General features: G+C 42.8%; 1 protein-coding gene across 6 annotated transcripts in view; it reads left to right on the forward strand.

Moving 5' to 3' along the window:
• mtmr3 (myotubularin related protein 3) overlaps window positions 1-19,666 on the forward strand; it is a 26,972-nt gene continuing 7,306 nt past the window's right edge. For 3 of the 6 annotated variants that reach the window (XM_086313426.1, XM_086313429.1, XM_086313430.1), the window contains exons 1-20: window positions 1-106; window positions 2,171-2,245; window positions 3,836-3,892; window positions 7,271-7,360; window positions 7,802-7,918; window positions 9,449-9,469; window positions 10,867-10,949; window positions 11,247-11,413; window positions 11,499-11,595; window positions 11,880-11,993; window positions 12,703-12,893; window positions 13,532-13,663; window positions 13,793-13,904; window positions 14,497-14,692; window positions 14,774-14,959; window positions 15,237-15,407; window positions 16,833-16,978; window positions 17,441-18,950; window positions 19,086-19,196; window positions 19,351-19,439. In XM_086313426.1, the coding sequence (XP_086169552.1) occupies window positions 3,890-3,892; window positions 7,271-7,360; window positions 7,802-7,918; window positions 9,449-9,469; window positions 10,867-10,949; window positions 11,247-11,413; window positions 11,499-11,595; window positions 11,880-11,993; window positions 12,703-12,893; window positions 13,532-13,663; window positions 13,793-13,904; window positions 14,497-14,692; window positions 14,774-14,959; window positions 15,237-15,407; window positions 16,833-16,978; window positions 17,441-18,950; window positions 19,086-19,196; window positions 19,351-19,439 (3,536 nt within the window). In that variant the 5' untranslated portion in view covers window positions 1-106; window positions 2,171-2,245; window positions 3,836-3,889. Of the gene's footprint in view, window positions 203-2,170; window positions 2,246-3,835; window positions 3,893-7,270; window positions 7,361-7,801; window positions 7,919-9,448; window positions 9,470-10,866; window positions 10,950-11,246; window positions 11,414-11,498; window positions 11,596-11,879; window positions 11,994-12,702; window positions 12,894-13,531; window positions 13,664-13,792; window positions 13,905-14,496; window positions 14,693-14,773; window positions 14,960-15,236; window positions 15,408-16,832; window positions 16,979-17,440; window positions 18,951-19,085; window positions 19,197-19,350; window positions 19,440-19,666 lie in introns of all 6 variants that reach the window. The other 3 variants (XM_086313428.1, XM_086313431.1, XM_086313427.1) reach the window with 2 other exon arrangements.

A 19,666-nucleotide genomic window follows, 5' to 3' on the forward strand; every position in this document is an offset into this window, starting at 1 on the left:
CGATGACGTCACTCACACGTAGGGCTCTTTAGACGAGAGAGTTCGCGGCGATGGCGACGACGGCTCGGTGTTGGAAAGGGACGCAGTGAAGCTGGCCTCGGCTCTGGTATGATTCATGTTGGACACGTTGTTTTAATGTTTGGTAATTGCACAAGTTCCGGATGAGTCTTTGTCGTCTAACACCTCAGCACTCGTTTGACTGGTGAGTCCGCCGGTTGTAGTCGTTGCTCGGTGTGTTTTGACAGAGGCCTCCGCTCTGGGGTCCGCCCTCCATCTCATAACAACAAAAACAGTTGCAGAAAGCAGCTTCAGCCTAACCAGCTAGTGCTAGCTAGCAGATCTACGCGCTGCTCTCTGTCACGGCTTTTAATGCCAAACGTCGAGTGTTAAGAGACCGCTGCATAACAGTTCACTGTCTGCCAGCAAATGTTAATTTCCACTGTTTGCATGTAAATAGCTCTTCGACTGAGCGTTAGCTCGCTAGCATTATTTTACGCTGTCGAGTGGTTGTTGATGAACACTGGTTAGCCAACAGTTTACATTACATGGCTGCAGGAAAAACTAGCTAACCACTATTCAAAAATAAAAAGGAAAAAACGAAAGAGCAGTTACTTGACTTAACAACCTGTTAGTACAAGAAACGTTAGCCATTTTCTTTTTTCCCCCTTGCAAACGGCTTTTCGTCAACTAGCAACGTGTTAATGTAACGTTGCAGAGCACTTGCGAGAAGCATTTGTTTTTGGGTTGACCGTAGCTTATTTTTTTAGTGGCCAAAACTACCGGTATCTTTACATCGAATACTAACTAGTTGAAATAACATTAACTGGTGATTAATTAAGTCTAGTTTACATTTTATTCACCGTAGTGAAGTAAAAGGTAACGACAAAGTGTTAAAATTGAGCTGGGAAATCCCTTTCCCCAAATACGAAGTTAGCCAAGGCTTTTGCGTTTATACACTGTTTAGCAGCGCTGTTCAGTATGGCTACCGGGCTGTAAACGCAAAGCTCCGCTGTCAAACGTGTTGGTTCATTGTCTCGTTTCTTGTTTTTTCCTTATCATTTCGACGCTATAGTGTCGATAATGTTACCACTTGTGAAAATGACTGGCCTGTCACGGGATAGGAGTAAGGTTAAGGCTCTAAGGGGCTTAGACTTTTCTGTGTGACTGCTGAACTGAGAGCCAGACTGAGCCGTAGCCACGGGTCACGAGCGGGCTGCAGTAAACAGAGCCGTGTGTTGGGCAGATATGCTTTATCAGGTAGCAGCAGCAGTAAAAGTTGGCCTCTACTCTCAGTGAAGTAATGACCTCGTTTGCCTCCTTCACACCTCTCTCAATGACCGGAGATACTTTTGGTAGTACAGCGGGATATTTTGTCTTCTTTCTGTCTCCAGGCTGCTTAAATGTTCCTGAGAAGGTGTGTTGCTCTCCTGAGCTGCCCCTCCACTGACCCTCTTAGATCAAGTTTCAGTCTTTGCAAGCGTAGCTGACCTTTACAACTACTTGTGGGCCTGTTTGCTGAGAGATCCTAACGGGTTGCCTTTTGAAAAGTGATGTTAGAGGATATCGATAACGGAATGTAAGAAAAAGCTCTTTATTGATGGTTTACATGATCTGACCAACAAAGCTGCTGCTGCTTTTACTGTTTTTGATAAGTTGCATTTCTTTTGCTCTTTCAAGGGCAATCTGGGTAGGAACTTAAACTTTCAGCGACTGGACAAGTCCTGCAATGTCTTTGGCTCTGCTTGGCCAACCCTTTGGGCAAATTACCAACCATTGTTGGGTAGTTGAACCACAAAGCACAATTCATTGAACACTAACATTTCTGATTTCTTTCACTACCCTTTAAGAACCTCAAAATGTGACTGTATGTTCTTAAATATGTATTGTGCACATAATTGTTAATTTTTTATTTTATTTTTTTGAAGGTGAACATTAGCCGATCAGTTCACGTGCCTGAACCATGTCTTTATGCAAGCTAAACTGTAGGCTCGGAGAACCAGCTGGCTTATTTTCCAGTCTGCAGTACAGTTTTAAGTGGTATCTGAGCTCACATGCAAGCCACTGTGACCACCAGGGCATCTATATTTGCCAGTGAATCAAAAGAGCTTCTGTAGCTTGTGTGTCTCAGTACGGAGAAGCATTTTCTCATTATTCACTTTCATTTCCACAGATTTCCATGTCTTACTTGTGAGAGTTTCCACACAGGATATCAGGTCTGCTTATCATCCATTAGTGATTGTTTGTGGTAAGTCTAAAAATCTATGTTTTCACATTTTGTTCATTTTCTTCAATTTTAACCATGTAAATCCAACCATTGGATTTTCCCCATACTGCCATTTTTCTGACTGCCCAACATATCATAGATCATCGTTTACAGTCTTCCCAATGCCTGGACACATTGCATGGGAAAGGCATTTGTGCATCCAGGTGCTCATGTACAGCCTCAGCGTATTATGAGCCACTCCCTGGATCCTTCCTTTTTCTCTTCTGCTTCTACTACTACTTTTTCTTTTATATGTGTAAACTTAAAAATATGCTCACATGCTTTCTAATGCCAACAGAAACACTTAAAATTTATGTAGAAAATGCTGCTATTCTGTTCATGTCAGCAGAGAAATGAGAGGAAATGAGGTTGGTCAGAGTTGAGACGGATATGCAGCAGAGATCTGGTCTGGAGTCAAACTGGGGATATTGTAGTTTGTGGTTGGCGTCTTAACCCCTCAACCACCCTGGTGTCTGCACAAACATGTATTTACATACAGGATTGGGCCAGCTTCGAGAACAAGGTTTGAAACCTTAAAAGTGGATTTCAGTGTATTTCTAGCACACCCACACCATCAAGAACCAGGGTTGTGTGTGGGCAAAGGTGAGGGTTTCTGGTTTAAATAATTAAATGCATGTTGAACTGAATTTGCGAACCTAATTGTGGATGCATTCACTTCTGGCGAAATGACAGTTTAGTAGTGTCCCTAAATGACAATGAAATTCTTACTAGGGATATTGGCCAACTAGTCAGACCAATTTGCTAATTTGTTTTTCCATAAGTTCTATTTTTTTACAGTGGAGATCCACGGTCAGGATTCATAGTGAAATGCTTTGAGAAAGTTGATTAGCCAATTGCTAGTTCATTTGGTTTTGTGCCAGTAGTTCTGACAATCATCTGTGATGCTGACAGGCTGAAGTAAACTCTAGATCAGGGGTCCCCAATCCCAGTCCACGAGGGCTGGTGTCCCTGCAGGTTTTAGATGTGTCCTTGATCCATCACAGCTGATTTAAATGGATAAATTACCTTCTTAACATGTCCTGAAGTTCTCCAGAGGCCTGGTAATGAACGAATCATGTGATTCAGGTGTGTTGACCCAGGGTGAGATCTAAAACCTGCAGGGGCACCGGCCCTCGTGGACTGGGTTTGGGGACCCCTGCCCTAGATGTGTTGAAAGAGATGACTCTGTTCACTCTTATTTGAGGGGGAGGGGGGGGGGGTTTACCTTGCCTGTGTTACTGGTAATATGTACTACTCAGTTTGCAAGTGACAATGCATATCTATGAGAGATTCCTCAATAGTCCATCCCCCGTTTAGACATGTTGCATGCTGCAAGGGCAAAGCATCAGAGAGGAGGCAGATAAATCTGCCAGAATTAAAGCTCTTGGTAGACTATAAAATTGGACACAATTTTAAAGCTTTGTCTCTGTGTAAAACAAAAAATGAGCATGGGTAGGAGGCGTCTTGGTTTTTTTTTTCCTTCTTTTAATAAAACTTTTTTTTTTTTTTTTTTTTTTTTTTTTTTTAATTTAAAAAAGAAAAAAAATTAGTTGTCTCTTTGTTTTTCTACAGACAGATCCAGGCCGGAGTTCCTTGTTGGGTGACCCACACTCCTTGACAGGGGCCATGGTAATGTATTATCATCCCAGGCATGCTTTTGATAATACAGTGGGGCAAAAAAGTATTTAGTCAACCACCGATTGTGCAAGTTCCCCCACTTAAAATGATGACAGAGGTCAGTAATTTGCACCAGAGGTACACTTCAACTGTGAGAGACAGAATGTGAAAAAAAAATCCATGAATTCACATGGTAGGATTTGTAAAGAATTTATTCGTAAATTAGGGTGGAAAATAAGTATTTGGTCACCTCAAACAAGGAAAATCTCTGGCTCTCACAGACCTGTAACGTCTTCTGTAAGAAGCTTTTCTGTCCCCCACTCGTTACCTGTATGAATGGCACCTGTTTGAACTCATCATCTGTATAAAAGACACCTGTCCACAGCCTCAAACAGTCAGACTCCAAACTCCGCCATGGCCAAGACCAAAGAGCTTTCGAAGGACACCAGGAAAAGTATTGTAGACCTGCACCAGACTGGGAAGAGTGAATCTACAATAGGCAAGAAGCTTGGTGTGAAAAATCAACTGTGGGAGCAATCATCAGAAAATGGAAGACATACAAGACCACTGATAATCTCCCTCGATCTGGGGCTCCACGCAAGATCTCATCCTGTGGGGTCAAAATGATCATGAGAACGGTGAGCAAAGATCCCAGAACCACACGGGGGGACCTGGTGAATGACCTGCAGAGAGCTGGGACCAAAGTAACAAAGCTCACCATCAGTAACACACTACAACGGCAGGGAATCAAATCCCGCAGTGCCAGACGTGTTCCGCTGCTGAAGCCAGTGCATGTCCAGGCCCGTCTGAAGTTTGCCAGAGAGCACATGGATGATACAGCAGAGGATTGGGAGAATGTCATGTGGTCAGATGAAACCAAAGTAGAACTTTTTGGTATAAACTCAACTCGTCGTGTTTGGAGGAAGAAGAATACTGAGTTGCATCCCAAGAACACCATACCTACTGTGAAGCATGGGGGTGGAAACATCATGCTATGGGGCTGTTTTTCTGCCAAGGGGACAGGACGACTGATCCGTGTTAAGGACAGAATGAATGGGGCCATGTATCGTGAGATTTTGAGCCAAAACCTCCTTCCATCAGTGAGAACTTTGAAGATGAAACGAGGCTGGGTCTTCCAACATGACAATGATCCAAAACACACCGCCCGGGCAACAAAGGAGTGGCTCCGTAAGAAGCATTTGAAAGTCCTGGAGTGGCCTAGCCAGTCTCCAGACCTCAACCCCATACAAAATCTGTGGCGGGAGTTGAAAGTCCGTGTTGCTCGGCGACAGCCCCAAAACATCACTGCTCTCGAGAAGATCTGCATGGAGGAATGGGCCAAAATACCAGCTACTGTGTGTGCAAACCTGGTAAAGACCTATAGTAAACGTTTGACCTCTGTTATTGCCAACAAAGGTTATGTTACAAAGTATTGAGTTGTATTTTTGTTATTGACCAAATACTTATTTTCCACCCTGATTTACGAATAAATTCTTTACAAATCCTACCATGTGGATTCATGGATTTTTTTATTTTTTTTTATTTATTTTTTTTTTTTTTCCTTCACATTCTGTCTCTCACAGTTGAAGTGTACCTCTGGTGCAAATTACTGACCTCTGTCATCGTTTTAAGTGGGGGAACTTGCACAATCGGTGGCTGACTAAATACTTTTTTGCCCCACTGTAACTGTTGTGTGGCCTGAGTACTGTCTCTATAATCGGAACTCTCAATTGATTTTTACCCTTAATCAGCACGGTTTACCAGGACGCAGATATTTACGTCAGTGTCAGCAGTATCAAAGGTCCTCCAAGTTTGCCATCTATGCAGGAACACTTTCAGTTTCCACTGCCGAAATGAGTTGTTGCATTGCACTATGACATAACCTCTGGATCTGATGCATTGCCTTTTTTGAACCTGGCTTTTTTTTTTTCTTCTGTTCCCATTTTTGGCATGCTGCTATGTTGTGCCTGTCCCTGTCTGGCCTAGGCATGGTGCTCTTCTAGCTGTGGCAACTATTCATATTAGCTCTGCTCGTGTTCAGACAAGATCTCGGAGGAAGTTCTTCCACTGTGTGATATCTATCATCTCTTTCAAACAAACTTGGATTGAAAACTGAGCAAAGACAGACTAAAATCTGTTAATGGCCAAACAAGAATGCTACAGAGTCTGTTACTGTCAGCACAAGATCATTGTGTGGCTGTATAAGCATAAAATAGTTAGTTTTGACTAGGGCTGCCACAAACTATTATTTGGATAGTCGACTAGTCACCGATTATTTTTGCGATTAGTCGACTAATCAGATCATCATCCATTGGACGTAAAACGTACAGCTTATTGCACCAGCAGCATCTGCTCTAATATAACTATCATTAGCTTACAGCTTTAAGTGTTTAAGGTCTGTGCTAACTAAAAATAAAGACAAGATGATAGTTTATTAAATTTTAATGAAATTTGCAGATTGTTTCGGTGAAGTTTAATAAACTCCTTGCTATCTAAAATATAACAGGACACCAGAGTATATTCTCGAGCATCTCACACTTCTGATAATCAGCTGTCTGCTTGATGTTTATTCAGCTGTGTAAAAACTATAACTTTAATCTCAGCCAAACCGATTTACTCAGGAACAAATAAAATACTAAAAAAAAGCCAAACAATAACATTGTTAAGTTATCTAAGTGACTTATATATCATGTTTAACCTGAGTAGCGGGTTTGAAAACAATTTGCCAGGAGTCCGGTGTTCTCACGGCTCTAGTGACCTAGCCCCCGGCTCGCTATCGAGCTAGTGGGTAACGGACGTCTCCGAAAACGTCGGAGCGCTTTTGAAAATATGTGGTGTCCTGATAAACTGAGCAGATATTTGAGGTTTACACAGCTACATTCTCGCCTGAAAATATGTTAAACGTTTATTTTGTGACCCAGAAAGAATAATAAGAGTAATATTAAAACTAACTAGCTGCCGCCATTGTTGGAAACTGAGCTGGGCTGCGCTATGAATTCTGGGACACAGCTTCTTCTTCTTCGGGGTTTAACGGCAGCTGGCATCCTTGTACATGCAGTGCTGCCATCTTCTGTTTCAGTCCGTTATTACACTCTTAAATCCTACTACTTATTCCTGCGTCTTTTGGGATCTTACAAAGCTTCAAACGAGGCGTCAACTATTAAATTAGTCGTCGACGATTTTGATAGTCGACGTAATCGTGACTAGTCGACTAATCGTGGCAGCCCTAGTTTTGACCACAGCCACTACATTACAAAAATATACTGCATGCATCTTCCAAACAGATTAGAAAGTAGTCAGACAAAAAAGGAATGTGTGTGAAGAGGAATGTCATAGTTAAAGTTGTTAGTACTAGTTAACTAGAAACATTAACAGACTATTGCACTGTAGGAGGAGGAGGGGCAGCAGAGCTTGGAGTGTATCCAGGCCAATCAGATCTTCCCCAAGAAGTCCCCCGTCCTGGAGGAGGAAAACATGCAGGTAAGAAAACCACTGCAACTAGCTGCTTGTTTTGTGCAGTATGAGGGCGAAAACAAACTCGGTGACAGTTGTGTAAATCTTTCCTAATCAGTTACACAACCTTGATGACATGTGGGACTTTTGCTTGCTTCTGCTTACCCTTTATGCTCAAGAGTTTGTGTTGAGGATTGAAGTGTTTCTTCAGAACACTTCAATAAACTTTTACCACCTCTTCAGAAACTCATTGTTGCCTAGTTGGACACTCTGACTCTTTCTGGTTACTTATTTTTCTTTTTGTTTGAGTCAGCTGGATTCTGGCTCTCTCTCTCTCTCTTTTTTTTAAATGGGCAAAATATTGACACAACTTTCAAGTTGTCATATGACTCATGACTTTTCCCACTATATTTGTGTCTGTGTAGCTCTGCCGTTTATTTGAAATGTTTTCTCTCCTGCTGTTGTCAGGTGCCCTTTCCTGAGCTGCACGGGGAGTTCACAGAATATGTGGGGAGAGCAGAGGATGCCATTATTGCAATGTCCAACTACCGCTTACACATAAAGTTCAAAAAGTCAGTTGTCAATGTAAGTATCTCTAAGTGACAAGTGCGCTTCAGTGTTGTAGCTTCAGAGAAAAAAAATCTTTCACGTGGCACAAAATCGCTGCAAAATGAACCACATTGTCTCCATTGGAGGCTGTATCAGTATGTGTGTATTTTGTGAATGGACAGAGCACTGTGGTGACCAGGCCATTCAAAGCTGCTCTCCACTGGCAGCAGTGCCATGTGACTCTTCATCACCTCTCTTTCTACACTCGTCTGCTCGCTTTGGCTTCTCTCTGGAACTTGCCGTTGCCATGGATGCAGTTGGCCCACAGGTTCCTGCATAACAGCCAGGGCCTTTCTTTCCATCCTTTTTCACTATGTTAGAGACAAGCTTTGTTAACAAAGTATGGTCTTCATTTACCATCACACTGGCCTTGTATGGATCTTTACTTTTTCTTTTTTCAGAAAAAGATGATTTATTAGAGCCTAAAGTTACACAGGACCCTTTACACTATCAGTGGTAGTCACCCTGTCATGACTAGTCTGTGAATTTCATTGGCTTTTCATGGTTTCTCATCATATTGCAGCTAGCCTCTTGCTTGCCTTAAAGACCTAAACTCACCAGGGTCTTGGTGCCTGCTTGCCACCTTTACCTCGTATTACCAGCCTGTTAAAGCCCAGTGGTCCTGGACTTTTAGTTTAAACTGTTTTCTATGTTGTGTAGTATTTAAAAAGTTATTACATTTTTTTTTTATTTTTTTTTATTTTTGTTTCCGTTGTTTATCTTAGTTGAGTATCTGCCATCATTTGATAAAGCTAATCGGCTAGTGACGTACAACCACAAGACAGTTTTGCAATGTTCAATCATGTGCTACAGAAGTTTTTGTTGTTTCACTTCCGCCTCAATGAAAATGTTTAATCATCTATAGAGAAGTTTATTTGCTCATTGTTTTAGTGTTGAAATGTTTTTATTTCATTTGTCATTTCAACTCTCATTAAAAGACCAAACGCACAAAGAATCTCATCAACAAGTAATATCTTTCTGAAAAGTTGAAAGTGTGTGTGTGTGGCTTTTTTTTTTTTCTTATTTCCAAGTCATACAAGCTGTAGTTATTCAGTAAATGACGGTATGAATACACCAGTTTTAGTCTCAAAGACAACTTATCCAAATAACTGGAACATTTATTTATTTTGGTGTATTTACTACAGTTTGTGCATCCATCAGTGTTTCCTGTTGACCTCAGGAACCCTCTGGTTCATGCCTTACACAGTGCCTCCCTGTGCCCATGTCACACAGCCAGCATTTTCCTCACACATATTTGGATGTGTTGCATCACATGGCAAATCTGCCGGAGCTCACAAATCAGGGGTGGGATGTGCTGCAAGAGAGCGAGAGGTTGTTAACAAGCAGCCCAGGAATTTTCATGGTGGCTAGATTAGGGTTGCAGATTAGAAAGTGGAAATTAAGTTGTGACAGCAAGATGCATGAATGTGTGGAATGTGCGGTGACGCCAGCCTCACACAAATCGACATGCATCGCTTACATTAGTATTCTCTTTGTTTTGCATAGAGTTGTTGTTGTGAGATGTCAGTAAGTACCCGGAAGAGCTGCATGGTGTGGTTAAACTGTACAGTTTTGTGTGTATCTGCCTGTTAACAAGCTGGCCTCAGACTAGAAAACTGCTTGTTAGTTTTGCACAAGGTGCTGGATTAAACTAGAAATGACAAAAAATGCATATGGGGGGAAATCTATCCTCACAGCATTTAGGTTGCCAACCTCTAAATCAGGGGTGGGCAACTCCAGGCCTCGAGGGCCGGTGTCCCTGCAGGTTTTAGATGTGTCCTTGAACCAACACAGCTGATTTAAATGGCTAAATTAGCTCCTGCAGTTCTCCAGAGGCCTGGAAACGAACTAATCATGTGATTCAGGTGTGTTGACCCAAGGTGAGATCTAAAACCTGCAGGACACCGGCCCTCGAGGCCTGGAATTGCCCACCCCTGCTCTAAATACTACAATAAAATCTCCATATGGCTGTGACTCTGCCACTGTGCATATGTCTGGAGAGCTTGACGTGCTGATGATCATGCATGACTCCAGACTCTGTGAACATTAACTTTTTATCCCACAGAGCTACTGAAATATTATCTAATTAACAAAGCTTAGTCAAAGGCAGCATAGGTATTTCCCTGCAGTATTTAAAGTATGCTGTTAAGTCATAAGCACAAGCCGGTTCTGTACTTTGCTATGTGCCGGGGAGAGGGGAAAAATGGCTTTGTGCCAAAGGGAAATGCAGATACAACTGTAAGATCTAGGATGATTGCTTTTTTTTCTTTCTCCTTGCAAATGGGGAACCAAAAGGAAAGTTAAGAGGATTATGTGCTGTCTGTTTGGAAAGTTTTCAGACTCTTTCAAGTTTTCCACATCTTGTGTGGACTCATCCTAAGATTTTTTTTTTTTATTTTTTATATATTTATGGTGGTGGGATTATATAAATAGTTTTCCCATCAAAATTTTAATAAACACTGATTTATTCTGACTCTTCAGCACTCTTAAGCAATGGCCTCAGTTGTTCCTAGGTGTGCTGTGTAGGTTTTGAAGGATTTGAGTAAAACTGAAATAAGATTTGAAAGAGTCTGAATTTTCTGACAGCAGTCTATATTTGCAGAGCAGAATGGGATGTGATTTTATGATGATGTGATTAAAATGTACTTCAACAAATAACCTTTTAACGTTGAATTTTTAGCACTGTGTCTGATGGTTTAGTTTTTATTTATACTTTAAACTGCTCTTGCACATCAGCACATTGTGTTGTTGGCATGAAGCCACTATCCAGCCACCACTAATTTGCTTAAAGGATTGCTCGAGTCTGCCACACTACCTGTACTGACTGCATGGGTTTGAGATTTTTTTTTTTTTTTTTTTAAGGCTATACACTAGTGTTGCAGTGTATAAGTGATGTGACGGTTCCTTGTTTCCCCCCTCTTCAGGTTCCTCTTCAGCTCATTGAGTGTGTGGAGTGTAGAGAGATGTTCCAGCTTCATGTCACCTGTAAGGATTGTAAAGTCATCAGGTATGACCATTGAAGCTTCCTGTCTTTGTCTAGATGAGAAACTTTGAGTCATATCACTTCCGTATGTTTGTAGTAATCACTGCAGTATCAAAAAAAGACATTAGGTGATTAGTGTGAGCCTGCTTTGTATGACAAAATGACAGTAAACGGGTTTGAAATGTTCTCTTGAAAACTGAGGATAACATTTAAGATAAAATTTGTACTATTAGTAAAGATTAATATTTATTTTTGTTTTTGAGTACTAGACTCCTGCATTTGGTTCTTTTTGAAAGATCACATTTTAAATTTTATCCCCAGATGTCAGATCTCCACCTTTGAGCAGTGCCAGGAATGGTTGAAACGTCTGAACACAGCAGTGAGGCCTCCGTCTCGCTTGGAAGACCTCTTTGCCTTTGCCTTCCACGCCTGGTGCATGGAGGTGTACGCAGGAGAGAAAGAGCAGCATGGCGAGCTGTGCAGACCAGGTACCCTTTTAATTGCTCGCTTGTCTTTACAGAAACTTACCCAAACCTGTATTTTGCTTATCGGACATCTCTGCTGTCACTGTAGGTGAACATGTGACCTCATGGTTCAAGAATGAGGTGGAGAGGATGGGCTTTGACACTCAAAATGCTTGGAGGATATCTGATATCAACAGCAAGTTCAGGTAGATGCGGCTTTCTTTCAGGATACTGCTTCCGTGTTGATTTCAGAATTGCAGCTAGAAGATGGATTCCATCCTTTGCTTTCATTGGCAAACAGCACAAGTCAGTATGTGTTAAACAGTGGGTGGTTGTGTTATTGTACTCCATGAGTGCTGAACCCTGGACAGATAAGGGGCTGGCCCAGGATTAGGTGTCTGCAGACAGAGACTTTTGTTGAGCCATCACAATCCTTTGGTGTTCCCTCTCCTTGTTTAACTTTGCTCTTTGTGCCCTTCTGCACTGCCAGGCTTTGCCCCAGCTATCCTCAGCAACTCCTAGTGCCAGCCTGGATTACTGACAAAGAGCTAGAAAATGTGGCAGCCTTCCGCTCCTGGAAGAGGTTTCCTGCTGTAGTTTACAGGTTTGTGTTTTAAAGCAGCTATTAAAAGCAGACACTTGGCCTGTTTATCATTAGAGAGGTAAAAAGCTTCCTTATGCAGCGGAAACGAAGCAATTGTTGGATAAAATCTTGACTGTTCTATATCAGTGCCACAAACCCTCCTAGCTTCTGATTTTTTTTTTTTTTTTTTTTTTTTTTTTTTTTTTGGTGTTTAGAGTGTGTTTAGAGTGTGCTACCCGACCAAAAGCACTGACGTCACCAATTTTGGAAGTGCTTCAAGCATTTTTTGGCTCTTTTTGTTTAATAATGCTTGGCACTGTTTGGGCAACTTCATGCTTGAGCCAATCAGAAGTGAAGACTTCGTATGCCTGTTTTGTGCATCACAGAACATAAAATTTCAGTTTTTTACTATTTTAGTATATTAAATTGCATAAACTGGCATTTCTGAAGCTTTGTGCCTAAGAAAAACTAAAAGGTCTACCTCATACATGTGACATACTGAGTTGTGGTAATGAAGTTCTATTTTTAATATACTTGTGCGTTCTAAGTCTTTGGAAATCTAAGAAAAGTTAAAAGTAGTATAAAATGCTGTGAAAGGGAATAAATTGTCGTCGTCTTCTGTAGGATTTGTACTGGTATTACTATCATTAAATTGAGTACTTCCATTAAATAAACTCTACCTTGGCCAGACATTACCAGTCTAACTTCTCCTCACTTGCCCTTCACATAGGCATACAACTACTGGGGCTGTAATTGCCCGCTGTGGCCAGCCAGAGGTCAGCTGGTGGGGCTGGAGGAACGCTGATGATGAGCACCTGGTTCAGTCTATTGCTAAGGCCTGTGCCGTGGACAGCAGCTCCCAAAAACATGTTCCCAACGGTAGCTACACCAATAGCTCAGACCTGCCTGACACTGATTTTGGTAAGAGCTCTCACTCAGACACTTTTATACTGCCCACTCAGAGTAGGATATGTTAATATTCTGCTTTATTTGGCAGCAGAGGTTGTCAGAGCTGAAATGTTTCCCCTTCTTTCTCAAAGTCTGTTCACCTGCTTGCTATTGTTTTGAAAGCAGAACCCATATGTTTGAAATTTGGGTCCCTGTGTTGCATCATACTAGAAACTACTGTTACATCATGTTAGCCCAGCATTCATTCATAACACTCCTCACTGCTGCAGCGTTATGCTGGCTCTCTTTAGTTCAGTGTAAACAAGCAAAGCTATCACAAGGAGGGGCCTTAGTGGTGCAGTGAGATCTGTGTAAAATGGCCTTCAGTCAGCCTCACTGACATGCCGTGTATGCCCACAGACAAATGCATGCTTCCAGCTGAACATACACCTACCACTGCACATTTTCTTGAAGTGTTGCCGTCTTTATGAATTTGCAGCAGACACTGTTGACTTGTCTGATTTGTTGGTGCTTGTCTGAAGCTGCAAACTACAGTAAACTTCTGTTAAAGACATGTTTGATGTGCCTGAAAGAATCTCACTTATGCCCCCAGAAGGTGCTTTATACAACCTGAGCTGTAACTCTTTTGTTTTTGTGTGTGTGCCTGTCAGAATCCTCCATGACCAACAGCTCAGAGGTGGAGACACTGGCCAGCCAACCTCAGAAGTTACTGATCTTAGATGCCAGGTCCTATGCAGCTGCTGTAGCTAACAGGGCCAAAGGTGGAGGCTGTGAATGCCCAGGTAAGTCCCGTCTGTTTGGTCCCAAGTCGCATACAGAATTGGGTCAGTGTGTCTTCGATTTAGCAGCTCAGTTTGGCTTAAAGACATCAATTTTTACTTATAGTAAGTGTTACTTTCATCTTATTTCAGAATACTATCCCAACTGCGAGGTGGTTTTCATGGGAATGGCTAACATCCACTCCATTCGCAAGAGTTTCCAGTCTCTACGATTCCTCTGCACTCAGATGCCTGACCCAGCCAAGTATGTGTTTGTAAATATGCCTCCAGCAGTACACCCAGATTTCCCAAGTCAAGATTTTATGACACAACGCTAACGCTAAACTATTAAAACTCAAAACCCCCAACAACCTTTAGTAGTAGCTGGATGTAACTAGCAATCATAGCCGTTTTGACTTGGGCCTTACAGCTGCGCCTGATACTGAGAACTTGGCCCAAACACTCTTTCCCTTTGCACTGCCATATTCAACACTGCAGTGATGTGTAGCTGAATTGTCAGCTTTAAGTGTTTGTGTGGAGTTTTTTTTTTTTTTTTTTTTTCCCTCCCCCCTTATGGTTTGCAGATCAAGATGGAGATAAATGTGTGTGTGAACCAGGAGATGGTAATTCGTGTGTATCTCTATTGATCTAGAAAACACAGTTGCGGTTAGATTTATAAACTATGTAATGTGAAAGAATCATAATTTATGTGGGTCAGGGTGTATGTATGTGTCCTACTAGTCTCATAACATGGTGTTGTTGGACTTTTTTTTTTTTTTTTTTTTTGTTAAGATTATATTCATTTCAGCACTTCAGCTTTAAACTGGGCACTATAGGCTTTTGCTGTCTGTTTGCAGCTGGCTTTCTGCACTTGAGGGCACAAAGTGGTTGCAACACCTGTCCCTGCTACTGAAGGCAGCTCTGCTGGTGGTCAACGCTGTGAACAGAGACCACAGGCCTGTTCTTGTGCACTGCTCTGATGGCTGGGACCGCACACCACAGATTGTTGCTTTGTCCAAGCTACTGCTGGACCCTTACTACCGCACTATTGAGGTATGGATGGAGATGACAATGTTGTTGTATGCAAATAAAATGTGAAAATGATAAAAGCATTTATCGGATTATCTCATGCAGGGCTTCCAGGTTTTGGTGGAGACAGAATGGCTGGACTTCGGCCACAAGTTTGCTGACCGATGTGGCCATGGAGAAAATTCAGAGGACCTGAATGAGCGCTGCCCTGTTTTCTTGCAGTGGCTGGACTGTGTTCACCAACTGCAGAGGCAGTTTCCATGCTCATTTGAGTTCAATGAAGCCTTCCTGGTGTGTACATTCAATGTTGTGTGGTTTTTTTTTTGTTTTTTTTTTGTTTGTTTTTTTTTTTTTAAAACAACAACAGAATCCAAAATCAAAAATGAGCAATTTATCTACAGACATAATGGTGTCTGATTAAAGTGTAGTTACATTGAGGTTCCAGATGTGAGAGATTGATATGCATTTACCTTCATGGTGCGCTAAAATGTAATATGAGGAACTTTTTATCCATGCTTTTGTTATACTTGATAATTTGTATACAAGTGTTTGTGTCACATTTGTGCAGGTGAAACTGGTGCAACACACCTACTCCTGCCTCTTCGGTACTTTCCTGTGTAACAGCGGCAAGGACAGGGAGGATCGTCACGTTCAGGAGAGGACCTGCTCGGTCTGGTCACTCCTGAGGCCAGCCAACCGCTCTCTGAGGAACATGCTCTACTCCTCACACTCCGAAATTGTACGTCAACACTTTTAACCATTCAGTCCTGCTAAAAGGAAGCAAAGATACTCGTGTCTTTTGTCTTTTCTGACTTAAACATTTAATGTTTAAACTTAAAGACAACTGGGGCTGTACCTAGCTATTGGACAGAATTGATCGGCTCCCAGCTCAGAAAGCTGGATGGGGATGTCAGTGACAGAATGTCACTATATTCAGTTGTTAGTTACTACACTGCGTCAGCAGCAGTTCACTAGTTCAGAGGTATTACACAGTGAAGCCGACAGCTTTTCTCTTGCCATGTTTACATAAATGTAAAAGTTGCATAGACTTACTTGACCAAAGTGAAAAGCTCAGACAGCAATACTTCTACTGTGAGCTTCGCTGACTGTCTCACACTCATTATGCTGTCATTAACCTATCAGCTCTACTCAACACGTGGTGTTAGTGCACCTACTTATACTTACTAAGAGTGAGGACAAGGAATAGAAACTAGTGTCTGACGGCATTATGTAGCGGCCTGATTGCGTGCTCTGATATGAGAAAAGTATAAATAAAGTGAATAACATAACTGCATTTCAGTTATATTTTAGTAAAGCAGTTCCTTAAAACCCTTATTACTGATCTAACTGCATCAGTAATTTTGATCCACTTTTTGTCCTTCCTGTCATATGGAGTGCAGCTAGCAGTGCTCCAATGATGCTCTGTCTCAGACATACCTCAGCTTTTCTTGTTGTTGCGTACACTACAGAACAAAGACGTGTGGAATTACTGTAGAGATATAGTGAACTTTGAAACTTAGGTGTCTGGATTGTTCATGAGTGGAAAGTCCGTCAGATCGATTCCTGCAGTTAAATGAAAGATTTCCTAAAGCTCATTCAAAGGTTTTCTGCTTTCAACAAAACTGACTAGAAGTGAACAGGATACAATATAAAAGGAAGCTTTTAAAGAGATCGTCCTGTTTGAAACTGTCAAATCTAACTATCTCAGAATCAAGCTCTGTGCTTCTTGCCATTGCATACAGCATGTCTTCACATGCTGCTTTTTCTTTTCTTTTTTTTTTTTAAGGAACCCAAGAGTGCTGTAAATTTTTGTACATAACAATTGGCAATAAATCTAAAATACTGTGAAATACCAGTGCTTTTGACACCCTTCTGAGAATTGCATTTTTGTGGTTACTACTTTTGCATTTGTTTTGTGTGGGTGGAGACGGGCAGACATAAATATTGTCCTCTTGGTATGAAAAGAAACAACATTCTTGGAACAAGTTTAGTTTAGATGTTCTTGACAAATCTTATAAAACTTTAATCATCCCAGATTTAGGCACTTCTTGTTCGTTCATTCATTTATTCTATTCCACTCCTTTCTAAAGATTTGCATTCAGATAACCTTTGTCATCGTCATGTCTGATTATATCTTGAGTTAAGTTTGCAGCTCTTGTTTCAGGTTCTCCATCCAGTGTGTCATGTACGGAATTTGATGCTGTGGACGGCCGTCTATCTGCCCAGCTCCTCCCCTACCACTCCTTCCGATGATTCCTGCGCTCCCTACCCAGTGCCCGGTGCCAACCCGGAAGATGCACCCCTGGGCAGGTGAGCCTGGCGCGTTGGCACCCGACCCCTTCCCACTCTTCTCCCTATCGTGTAAGATAAAACGCAAGCCACAGACTTCCCACAGCCAGAGGGGGGCCGGCTTTTCCACTCTGCTGGTCACATGCTCTGCTTAGATGCAGTCTATGCTCGTGTCACGACAGTCAAAACATCTTGGAAGTGCAACAGGAAGTAGTCTTTAAGGCTATCATTAAAGCGCTTCAGGTGGTCGATAGGACTAGAAGTGCTGTGAATGCCCGTTCATTTACATAGTTTGTGAATTAAAGAGATGGTCTTTGCTGAAATGTCTGTTTTGATGAGACAGACATGTGAGTGATTTGTTAGGCAAACATTTTATACTTGTTTGCAGTTTCTCATTAAATTATAGGCTGTCAAGCATACTAGGCTATTGTTATGTAATGAAATGCCGCTTGTTTGTAATTATTTTTCTCCTTTCCTGTTAAGGCGAACAAAGACGCGCTCCTTTGACAACTTGCCTAGTGCGTGTGAGCTGGGAAGCTCACTGGCTCCCAACCGTCGCTCCAGTGACCCAAGCCTGAATGAGAAGTGGCAGGACCACCGGCGATCTCTGGAGCTCAATGTGGCAGTGGGGCCTGAAGGAGTGGAGAACCAGGATGAGGTGCAGCCATATCATGACAGACTGGGCTCTGAGATGGATCACAGCAAGCAGCAATCCCAGGGCTCAAATACTGAACGTAGAGAAGAGTCTTCTGTGAACCCAGCAGAAGATACAGCGGAGGAGGCAGAGCTCTCTGTGGCAGTGGGTGTGGCTGAGGGACAAATGGTGAACATCCTTCAGGAAGCCACAAAGGAGGAGGCAGGATGCGACGTGCCAAGAGAGGACCATGCTGATACTACTCAGGTTTTTAATGCTGTAGACCAGGAGGTGGATGGACATGTAGAGCAGCATCAGATGGTGGATGTCAGTGAGACTGTCATGAAGAGAGACATGTTCGCTAATGGTCAGCTCCCAGAAAATGGTGAGATGAAGGCTCAGGAGAACGGTGACTCTTTTTCTGTGCCCACACAGAAGGAAGAGGAACAGGATCAACAGGAAGCCAATGCATCTCAGAGAACTGAGGACTTGGTGACGGAGAATGTAGAGGAATCTTCTGTACAAGAAGAACTTGCGCATGTACCGAAGGAGTGTAGCACAGGTGAGCCAGAAGAGCCTGCAGCTCATAGAACTATAAATAGTGACTTAATGTATAGGTCACCTGAAAAACAAGGCTTAGATGAGAGAAGCTGCCCTGACTCTGAATCTGACCACAGTGTCCCTGAGTCAGTGGAGTTGGTAGATAAAAGGACCTCCTTGATGGAAAGCTCCACAGAGACTTTAACTGAAGAGGTCTGTGGCAGGGTGGAGCTCCCTGTGCAGCCACCTGTTGGTTTAAACCATCACCTCATGAGTGATGGCAGGAGCCCAGTTCCCTCTTCCAAGAAAGAGAAGGGGCTGGAGACTAGTGAGCATGGCTTGATCAGAACTTTAAGCGAGGGCAGCAAGCGGCCCTCTGTCAGTGCCTTTCAGTCAGTTCGTGCTGACCTTAGCAGGGATGGACTTTGTAATGGGGACAACTCCGAAGGGGAGCCAAGTGGAGCACCTTACTGGGCCAAAGGGAATGTGGAGAGGGCCCCTTTGAGCCGTCAGGTATCCGTAGCAAGCTGCAACTCTCTGATCCTCCACCCACGAGGCAGCTGCTCTCAGCACCGCTGGTGTCATGCCTTGCTAGGCCGGGTCACCATGAGCCCTGAGCAGCCAACTCGCAGCCATCTGGATGACGATGGGCTGACGCTGCACAATGATGCTATCCAGCAAAGACTGAGGCAGATTGAAGCGGGGCACCAGATGGAGGTGGAGACTCTGAAGAAGCAAGTCCAGGAGCTCTGGAGCCGCCTGGAGAGTCAACAGCACATTATCTCCCACCGGATCAACGGAGACATTGGAGATGAAGTGGTAAGCCACTGAAAGTTAACTGACCCTCTGATCTGTTTACAACTTGTAAATGGAAGCGATCCACTTCAGACTGCCCTGCTTACCATTGCCAGTTAAAGTGAACCTTACTGTGATCATCTGTCTCCCTCCATTCAGACCTCAATGACGGACTCTGAGTACAACTTGGACCCAAACTGTTTGTCGCGCTGCAGCACAGAGCTCTTCTCTGAGGCCAGCTGGGAGCAGGTGGACAAGCAGGACACGGAGGTGAGCAGCTGCAGCCATATAAAGACCCTCGTCAGGGAGGGATGGCACAAGGCTCACAAAGCGGTCTTTTAGCAGCATTTATGCAATGCAGAAGAACCTGGATGAGCTGCTCGGTATATGGAAACTGAACTGATACTTTCCCCAAACATTGCAGGTCACCCGCTGGTACCCTGATCATTTGGCAGCCCAGTGTTATGGCTGTGAAAGCAGGTTCTGGCTTGCTACCAGGAAACATCACTGCAGGTGAGAACAGCTTTGTTTTTGCAGAATCTCAGGCCTTCACTCTCAGTTATCACAAATCAATTCTTTCTCTCCTGTTGAGGCCTTTGCTGTTTAGCTCACTCCTCTTCGGGTCAGATGAGCTTCTTGTATGTAGGTTCAGCTGAGGCTGTTCATGCTTGGTACCTGAAGATGAACTTGAGAATCTTTGTCAACCCGTTTGTGACGAGGTTTACTTCCTCTCTATGGAC

The sequence above is a fragment of the Aulonocara sp. 'chitande type north' Nkhata Bay genome, linkage group LG12 (assembly GCF_057382095.1).
Source record: "Aulonocara sp. 'chitande type north' Nkhata Bay isolate Kocher_YH1m ecotype deep benthic linkage group LG12, A_spYH_male_GT1.1, whole genome shotgun sequence".
Lineage (NCBI taxonomy): Eukaryota > Metazoa > Chordata > Actinopteri > Cichliformes > Cichlidae > Aulonocara > Aulonocara sp. 'chitande type north' Nkhata Bay.